This window comes from Coregonus lavaretus (assembly GCF_964263955.1).
Source record: "Coregonus lavaretus genome assembly, contig: HAP1_SCAFFOLD_298, whole genome shotgun sequence".
Lineage (NCBI taxonomy): Eukaryota > Metazoa > Chordata > Actinopteri > Salmoniformes > Salmonidae > Coregonus > Coregonus lavaretus.
This window is the reverse complement of record NW_028157548.1, coordinates 263,723-274,243: the sequence shown is the minus strand read 5'-3', so window position 1 is coordinate 274,243 and position 10,521 is coordinate 263,723. Positions and strand designations below refer to the sequence as shown.

The following is a 10,521-nucleotide window of genomic DNA, read 5'->3' as shown; positions in this document are numbered from 1 at the left end:
TACAAGGTGTAACAAAGTACGTTCATCTCTAGGAGACAGAACTCGTCTCCTTTCTGAGCGGTATGACGGCTGTGTGGTCCCATGGTGTTTATACTTGCGTACTATTGTTTGTACAGATGAACGTGGTACCTTCAGGCATTTGGAAATTGCTCCCAAGGATGAACCAGACTTGTGGAGGTCTACAATTTTTTTTCTGAGGTCTTGGCTGATTTCTTTTGATTTTCCTATGATGTCAAGCAAAGACGCACTGAGTTTGAAGGTAGGCCTTGAAATACATCCACAGGTACACCTCCAATTGACTCAAATGATGTCAATTAGTCTATCAGAAGCTTCTAAAGCAATGACATCATTTTCTGGAATTTTCCAAGCTGTTTAAAGGCACAGTCAACTTAGTGTATGTCAACTTCTGACCCACTGGAATTGTGATACAGTGAATTATAAATGAAATAATCTGTCTGTAAACAATTGTTGGACAAATTACTTGTGTCATGCACAAAGTAGATGTCCTAACCGACTTGCCAAACTATAGTTTGTTCACAAGAAATTTGTGGAGTGGTTGAAAAACAAGTTTTAATGACTCCAACCTAAGTGTATGTAAACTTCCGACTTCAACTGTACATTATCAATCATTTCACACATGTTATCCAGATACTGACTGTTAGCACTTGGTGGTCTATAGCAGCTTCCCACCATAATGGGCTTTAAGTGAGGCAGATGAACCTGTAGCCACATTACTTCAACAGTATTTAACATGAGATCCTGGTGTGTGGTTCTGAATATAAACGGCAACACCTCCACCTTTGGCATTTCTGTATTTTCTGTAGATGTTATAACCTTGTATTGCTACCACTGTATCATCAAAAGTATTATCTAAGTGAGTTTCAGAGATTGTCAGAATATGAATGCCATCTGTTTCGAGCAAATTATTGACTTCGTGGACCTTGTTTCTTAAGCTACAAATGTTAACGTGGGCTATTTTTTAACACTTTTCTGGGATGCTTGATTGTTTTCATTGCTTTACTGGGAAGCTTAGCAGAAGTAGACATGCCCGTGTTATTTATGTTAGTGAGCTGCACACAGTGGACTTCCTACTAGGGCACACCACCTCTGTGCTAACAGTATTACTCTGGTTCATAGGCACATGATTACTGCATATATATATAGCTGTAGGCTCAGCTGAGGCGTTCAGGGCAGTTAGAGGGACATATATTAGGTTATTTACATTGTGTCTTCTAAAGCCTGTGGGATAATGTACATTTGCTGAAGCATTATGATGACTTAGCGACACAAGGGTAGGGATTAACTGAACTGGGGTCATTGATAAGTAATTGTCTCAACGCAGCCTTATAATGCTGTGAAAGGATCAGGCTGTTGATTGTGGCCTGTGGAATGTTGTCCCACTGCTCTTCAATGGCCGTGCGAAGTTTCTGGATATTGGCGGGAACTGGAATACGCTGTCATACACATCTATCCAGAGCATCCCAAACATGCTCAACGAGTAACTTGTCTGGTGAGTATGCAGGCCGTGGAAGAACTGGGACATTTTCAGCTTCCAGGAATTGTGTACAGATCCTTGCGACATGGGGGCCGTGCCATTATCATGCTGAAACATGAGGTGATGGCGGCGGATGAATGGCACGACAATGGGCCTCAGGATCTCGTCACGTTGTTCAAATTGCTATCGATAAAATGCAATTGTCTTCGTAGCTTATGCCTGCCCATAACATAACCCCACCGACACCATGGGGAACTCTGTTGACAACGTTGACATCAACAGACTGCTCGCCCACACAACGCCATACACGTGGTCTGCGGTGTGAGGCCAGTTAGACGTACTATAAAAATTATCTAAAATGACGTTGGAGGTGGCTTATGGTAGAGAAATTAACATTACATTTTCTGACAACAGCTCTGGTGGGTATTCCTGCAGTCAGCATGCCAATTGCACGCTCCCTCAAAACTTAAGTCATCTGTGGCATTGTGTTGTGTGACAAAACAGCACATTTTATAGTGGCCTTTTATTGTCCCCAGCACAAGGTACACCTGTGTAATGATCATGCTGTTTAATCAGCTTCTTGGTATGCCATACCTGTTAAGTGGATGGATTACCTTGGCAAAGGAGAAATGCTCACTAACAGGGATGTAAACAAATTTGCGCACAAAATCTGAGAGAAATAAGCTTTTTTGTGCATATGGAAAATTTCTGGGATCTTATATTTCAGCTCATGAAACGTTTATATTTTTGTTCAGTATAATATGACTAAATGTGTTTCTTTCTGTGTTGCAGGGGCAGTCAAGAAATGGAATGGCAAAGCCACAGAACATGACATATGCAGAGCTGTGGGAGACCACCTCAAGCATGCCCCTGGTAGAGCCGGGGGTGGTGTTTACCAGGCCACAGAACATGACATATGCAGAGCTGTGGGAGACCACCTCAAGCATGCCCCTGGTAGAGGGTTTACATTTACGTCATTCAGACGCTCTTATCCAGAGCAACGTACAGTTAGTGCATACATTTATTTATTTTTTATACTGGCCCCCCGTGGGAATCGAACCCACAACCCTGGCGTTGCAAACGCCATGCTCTAACAACTGAGCTACCTCCCTGCCGGCCATTCCCTCACCTACCCTGGACGACGCTGGGCCAATTGTGCGCCGCCCCATTGGTCTCCCGGTTGCGGCCGGCTACGACAGAGCCTGGATTCGAACCAGGATCTCTAGTGGCACAGCTACAGCTGCCTTAGACCACTGCGCCACTCGCCAGCAGGCTTGAAAAGATTGATCTGTTATATCCATTTGTTTGTTTCAGTTTTCAGTAGTTGAATCCTTTGACGTATTGTTGATTTGAAATTTTTTAATTTTCAACAAAAATGTACTTGATTGGTTGAAAAGAGATACCAAACTTACATACCATGCACAATTTTGACACAGAGGAAGATATACTGAATTGATGCTGTTTTTTCATACTAAGATGGACCAAGATATGTGTTGCTTTTGCACTTATTTGTTCATTGGTTTTGCAAGTCTGATTGGTCAGTCATTGGGTTAATTTGTTTTGCAATATGTTCAAATCAAATCAAGCTTTATTTATATAGCACATTTCAGACATGGATGCAACGCAGCTTCAAAGGAAAAAACTAATACAAATAAAGAAAAAGAAAATTACTACACATCAATCAAATGAGCATTCTAAGGAAATTAGCTGGTATTGATTAAAATAGTAAGAATATGATGTAATATCCAACATATAAATAATTATGATTACTAAATGTTACATGAAATGTAAATATGATGAAATATCAAAACAGATTGGAAACCCCTTTGTTAATATGTATTGGCAATAATTCACTTAATGGTGAGGCATGGAATAATTAAACATGTATATTTTACCAGGCTGGATGTTTGAAATATGAGTAGGTGATTTGAGTCATGCTTCTTCAGTAGTGGAATAAAGACAATTAGCACTTGAATGTTGTCAAGAAATACTGGAGTGATGTAAGATTGTTAATTAATAAAAAAATCATAGACCAATTATTGATACTGGCTTCAAGTGTATAGGATGCAAGTACGTTTAAATTAAGTTGTTTAAAAAAAATACGTCTTTTTAACTCTCACCCAAAACCGAACGTAGATTGGACAAAACCAAATTTAAATTGGACGTCTTTTCAATGACATTTTGCTAGGTGGGATACAATGTCAAAACACAGTTTTAACGTGTCCAAATCAATAACCAATATGCAGAAACAGTTTGTGATCAATTAAAAACCTAAACATAAAATGTACTATCTACACAAACATGTTCCACAATAGTAATCAAATTGCTTGAATTTTTTTTACGAGCACCTTATTAACTGCACAAGCACCAAAAACACTGCTGTTTTGACAAGTGGCAATAAATCACTGATATCGATTAGGGTGGGAATCAGGTTGTACATGCTGTTGAAACTAACACAACTAAAAAAACACAATAAAATGGAAGATATCTTTTACTTCACTGGTTAGAGGACAACCTGCAGAAGACAGTCAGCTACATTTTGGAGTGATGCATTTAAATTTAGGGGTCCCCAAAACGAAGAGAAACGCAACACTTAATTGTCATTCCTCATATCGATATCATGTTGAAATCAATTGCAGGAGAGGGGGAGATGAGGTTGCACATCCTGTTAAAACTAACAGCTCAAACACCACACGGAATCTAGAAATAATGTGTACATCACTGGTCAGAGGACAATTTGTAGAAAACAGCTAGCTACATTTAGAAGTGTTGCATTTTGAATCAAGTGGGTCGCCAACGTGGTAAGTGTAACACAACACTTTATTTCTCAATCACTTTTTGTTAATCACATCAATAGTACTCTATCAATTCAGAGCCTGGATTTTCCCCGATGAGGCTAATATCCATATCACGCTGAAATCAATAGAACAGGGGGAAAACGTTTAGGATTCTACATTGTGAATAATTAAAATACTCCTTCTACAATGTTAAAACATTATACATTGTGACATTATTTCATTGATATCAAGAAACAACTCCTTCATGTATGTATTTTCTGATGTTTAATCAGTGATCTTTTACCAGAGTATCTCTTGTCACATTGACTACAGCTATAAGGTTTCTCTCCTGTGTGTGTTCTCTGGTGTGATTTCAGTCTGCTAGATGTAACAAAACTCTTCCCACATTGATCACAGCTACAAGGTTTCTCTCCTGTGTGTGTTCTCTCGTGTATAGTCAGCTGGCTAGATGTAGTAAAACTCTTCACACATTGATCACAGCTATAAGATTTCTCTCCTGTGTGTGTTCTCTGGTGTGATTTTAAATGTCTTGATGAAACAAAACTCTTTCCACAGTCAGAGCAGTGGTAAGGTTTCTCTCCGGTATGGATTCTCTGATGTATTTTAAGATCTGCTGAAAAGATGAATCTCTTCCCACAGTCAGAGCAGCAATGAGGTTTCTCTCCAGTGTGTATTCTCACGTGTGCTATCAGGTTGCCTGAGTGAGAAAAACTCTTCCCACATTGATTACAACTATAAGGCTTCTCTCCTGTGTGTTTTCTCTTGTGTGATGTTAAATTTCCTGAGATAACAAAACTCTTTCCACAGTCAGAGCAGTGATAAGGTTTCTCTCCTGTGTGTGTTCTCTGGTGTATAGTCAGACGGCTACATGTAACAAAACACTTCCCACATTGATCACAGCTATAAGGCTTCTCTCCTGTGTGCTTTCTCTTGTGTATAGTCAGCTGGATAGATGAAGTAAAATTCTTCCAACATTGATCACAGCTATAAGGTTTCTCTCCAGTGTGAATTCTCTGGTGTACTTTTAGTGAATCTGAGCTTGAGTAACTCTTCCCACAGTCAGAGCAGTGGTGAGATTTCTTCCCTGTGGGTTTCCGCTGGTGTTTCTTGAGGTGTTCTGATGTAGAGAGACTCTTCTCTGCCTCCTCAGCTTCATGTTGTTGTTGAGGCTCCCCAGAGGATCCACGATAGTCACGTCTCTCTCCTGTGTGAACAACAAAGTCAGACAGATGGTTAAAGGCCCACAACATCAGAAATCCACTTTTTATTTTAGCTAAAAGGTGATGCCCATGATGTTGTCCAATTTACATCTGTAATGAATGTTTAAATTCTTTTACATACTTATTTGACAATTGTCTTAATATGACAGTCAGTGATCAACAACAGTCATATTTAGTCTTTTTTTTTTCTTTCAATTTAGTAGTAAAATTGATGATTCTAGGCTAGAATATAGGCCCCTTTCAGTGTTTGCTAGAATTGCCTCATGAGGGCGATGCGCATACAATTTGGTTGCAGAAACCCGTCCCTGCTAATACAGAAACCGCTAGTTATGGATGTAGTATATCTGAACTCCTCCATGCTAATAACCTCTAGTTATGGATGTAGTATATCTGAACTCCTCCATGCTAATAACCTCTAGTTATGGATGTAGTATATCTGAACTCCTCCATGCTAATAACCTCTAGTTATGGATGTAGTATATCTGAACTCCTCCATGCTAATAACCTCTAGTTATGGATGTAGTATATCTGAACTCCTCCCTGCTAATACAGAAACCGCTAGTTATGGATGTAGTACAGTGGGGGAAAAATGTATTTAGTCAGCCACCAATTGTGCAAGTTCTCCCACTTAAAAAGATGAGAGAGGCCTGTAATTTTCATCATAGGTACACGTCAACTATGACAGACAAAATGAGAAAAGAAAATCCAGAAAATCACATTGTAGGATTTTTAATGAATTTCTTTGCAAATTATGGTGGAAAATAAGTATTTGGTCAATAACAAAAGTTTTTCAATACTTTGTTATATATCCTTTGTTGGCAATGACACAGGTCAAACATTTTCTGTAAGTCTTCACAAGGTTTTCACACACTGTTGCTGGTATTTTGGCCCATTCCTCCATGCAGATCTCCTCTAGAGCAGTGATGTTTTGGGGCTGTCGCTGGGCAACACAGACTTTCAACTCCCTCCAAAGATTTTCTATGGGGTTGAGATGTGGAGACTGGCTAGGCCACTCCAGGACCTTGAAATGCTTATTACGAAGCCACTCCTTCGTTGCCCGGGCGGTGTGTTTGGGATCATTGTCATGCTGAAAGACCCAGCCACGTTTAATCTTCAATGCCCTTGCTGATGGAAGGAGGTTTTCACTCAAAATCTCACGATACATGGCCCCATTCATTCTTTCCTTTACACGGATCAGTCGTCCTGGTCCCTTTGCAGAAAAACAGCCCCAAAGCATGATGTTTCCGACCCCATGCTTCACAGTAGGTATGGTGTTCTTTGGATGCAACTCAGCATTCTTTGTCCTCCAAACACGACGAGTTGAGTTTTTACCAAAAAGTTATATTTTGGTTTTATCTGACCATATGATATTCTCCCAATCCTCTTCTGGATCATCCAAATGCACTCTAGCAAACTTCAGACGGGCCTGGACATGTTCTGGCTTAAGCAGGGGGACACGTCTGGCACTGCATGATTTGAGTCCCTGGCGGCATAGTGTGTTACTGATGGTAGGCTTTGTTACTTTGGTCCCAGCTCTCTGCAGGTAATTCACTAGGTCCCCCGTGTGGTTCTGGGATTTTTGCTCACTGTTCTTGTGATCATTTTGACCCCACAGGGTGAGATCTTGTGTGGAGCCCCAGATCGAGGAAGATTATCAGTGGTCTTGTATGTCTTCCATTTCCTAATAATTGCTCCCACAGTTGATTTCTTCAACCCAAGCTGCTTACCTATTGCAGATTCAGTCTTCCCAGCCTGGTGCAGGTCTTCAATTTTGTTTCTGGTGTCCTTTGACAGCTCTTTGGTCTTGGCCATAGTGGAGTTTGGAGTGTGACTGTTTGAGGTTGTGGACAGGTGTCTTTTATACTGATAACAAGTTCAAACAGGTGCCATTAATACAGGTAACGAGTGGAGGACAGAGCAGCCTCTTAAAGAAGAAGTTACAGGTCTGTGAGAGCCAGAAATCTTGCTTGTTTGTAGTTGACCAAATACTTATTTTCCACCATAATTTGCAAATAAATTCATAAAAAATCATACAATGAGATTTTCTGGATTTTTTTCTTCTCAATTTGTCTGTCATAGTTGACGTGTACCTATGATGAAAATTACAGGCCTCTCTCATCTTTTTAAGTGGGAGAACTTGCACAATTGGTGGCTGACTAAATACTTTTTTTCCCCACTGTATATCTGAACTCCTCCATGCTAATAACCTCTAGTTATGGATGTAGTATATCTGAACTCCTCCATGCTAATAACCTCTAGTTATGGATGTAGTATATCTGAACTCCATGCTAATAACCTCTAGTTATGGATGTAGTATATCTGAACTCCTCCATGCTAATAACCTCTAGTTATGGATGTAGTATATCTGAACTCCTCCATGCTAATAACCTCTAGTTATGGATGTAGTATATCTGCAAGGAGGAAAAATTGTGAAAAATGCACACTCTTGGCATTCTCTCAAGTCATCAAGGCAAAGGGTGGCTATTTGAAGAATCTCAAATATAAAATATATTTTGATTTGTTTAACACTTTTTTGGTTACAACATGACTCCATGTGTTATTTCATAGTTTTGATGTCTTCACTATTATTCTACAATGTAGAAAATAGTATACATAAAGATAAACCCTTGAATGAGTAGGTGTTCTAAAACATTTGACCGGTAGTGTATATATCACATTTACATAAGTATTCAGACCCTTTTCTCAGTACTTTGTTGAAGCACCTTTGGCAGCGATTACAGCCTCGAGTCTTCTTGTCACAATAATTATATAAAGTAGAAAAAGAAAGAAAGACACTTGAATGAGTAAAACATTTGACCAGTAGTGTGTTATATTCTTCAAGAATATAAATAATTTAAAAGTCCAAATATGGATGCAGCAACTACAGATTTCACCTTTAACACCACACATCAGTTCAACAACTGCAGAGTTTGTGCCTCTGTTTTTAAGACAGTACTTACTAGTGTTAATCAGGGTCCGGTTTCCCAAAACCATCTTAAGGTTAAGTTCATCATTAGAACCATTGGATGCCTTAAGATGCCTTTGGGAAACCGGAACCAGATATCCAGTTTCCTCCTCTTCTGCCTCCTCCTTTTTCGATGTGACAGTCATCTCCCCCTCCTCCTCTTCTTTCACTGCATCCTCCTCTTCTTTCACTGTGAACGCGTCTTCCTCTTCTTTCACTGCAACATCCTCCTCCTCTTTCACTCTGAACGCGTCTTCCTCTTCTTTCACTGTAACATCCTCCTCCTCTTTCACTCTGAACGCGTCTTCCTCTTCTTTCACTGTAACATCCTCCCCCTCTTTCACTCTGAACGCGTCTTCCTCTTCTTTCACTGTAACATCCTCCTCCTCTTTCACTCTGAACGCGTCTTCCTCTTCTTTCACTGTAACGTCTTTCTCTTCTTCTTTCACGGTAACAGCTTCACCCTCTACTTGTTTTTGTATTGTAACATCCTCCTCTTCCTCCTCCTCTTTCACTAGAGCCTCTTTCTCCGTCCAGCAGACCTCCTCTTCTTTAGCAGGAGGAGAGTAGCTTAGTGACCTCATGGTCGGGGATGTTAGCTAGCTAGGCTAGTGCTAACTTAACCAGCCAGCTAGCTGACCAATAACAACAACACCGTAAATATGAAATTAAATGGGATAACTAACTAGACGACAGAAGTGGGTTTAAAACACAGTGGCTAATATACACGAAAGCGTCTAAAGAGCTTTATTGGTTGGGCTATTTGGCTAGCAAGCTACCGAGGTGTCTGACTAACTGTTGCTGCTGTTGAAAGAAGCGTCCCGTCCACTAGATTATACGTCACACTAGCAGCATAGCCTTAAAGTCCCACATCGCCATCTGCTGACTGGAGTGGGTAACGCAGTTGAGTAAAATGTAGATTTTATTTTCAGACAAAAAGTTAAAGGGTAGCAATTAGTTTTTATCCAGCAATTTAACAACACTTTGTGGTTAAAGACTTAGTAACTTAATTGTAGTCACGATCTGGTTACCTATAAGTACAAACAGTTATGTTTTTGCGTTATTACATATTTATTAACTTATTTCCGGATATCTTCTAAACTACCCACAATGCACGATTTTGCAATGTCAAATTGATCTACTCTGTGCTACCGAGATCCTATGCTAACTCCGTAGCTAGCTCAAGCTGACTAATGTTAGCCACACCTCATGCTCTTCATGGACTGTGTGGCCAAATACTTTTATAACTAACCCAAGATAGACCAGAGCCTGTCGTTTCCAATGGGAGCAAATTAATCATAGAGGGCAGAACAAGCAAGGAGGTGGGCAGAGCCAAGCAGGAGCAAGAGAGGTCCTATTGGCCCGTTCTAGCATTTATTTGCATATTTCCTTTAGGGAACGCCTATGCTGTGATGTCTGCAATAACTAAATTCGCCCTTGAACTCCACAATGCAATTTTTTTGAAAAACTTTGGCAAAGGGTAAAGTCTACAAAACGTAGTCCACTCTGTTTGTTACAGATTGTAGTTATGGAAACAGAAAACTGTATTGAGATCAAACGTTTCATCAATGAGAAAATTAGCAGAATGTCTTCAGAATCCATCTGGCTACTTCCTCTCCCACTGGGCTTCCTCTCATCACCATATTTGATAGTGAGTGGAAACAGCAACCGGATGCTTCACATTATACATCAGGTGAAATATCTGGCTCATTGTTCTATCTGTGGTGTGGTTGTGTTATTAAATGGTGGGCAGAAGCTGAAAAGAGTGAAGTTAATCGAGCCGAAAATAGTTCATTTAATTGATCCCAGTCGAGGAAGAACATTATTTTTTGTATATGACAGTAAAATATTGTTATGACTATATTATTATATTATTATTATTATATTGTCACCTTCAATTCTTGCACATTTTCTCATAAAAAATATATTTCAACTGCTCATGCAACATTGCCGAACTCCTAAACTCGGAACCAATCAGAGGTCCCGTACATACCCCTGGTGATGGAGGCAGCCAATGGCCTGCTTCTATCTACGATGTAACTA

At 39.9% G+C, this 10,521-nt stretch overlaps 1 protein-coding gene across 1 annotated transcript; it reads right to left on the bottom strand.

Annotated features, from left to right (window-relative positions):
• Window positions 1–4,298: 4,298 nt before the first annotated feature.
• Window positions 4,299–9,085, bottom strand: LOC311125278 (uncharacterized protein). Its single transcript, XM_084199325.1, has 2 exons — window positions 8,474–9,085; window positions 4,299–5,497 (listed from the first exon to the last, which is right to left on the bottom strand). The coding sequence occupies exons 1-2, from the start codon at window positions 9,060–9,062 to the stop codon at window positions 4,536–4,538; spliced, it is 1,551 nt and encodes a 516-aa protein (XP_084055451.1). The 5' UTR covers window positions 9,063–9,085; the 3' UTR covers window positions 4,299–4,535.
• Window positions 9,086–10,521: the final 1,436 nt, after the last annotated feature.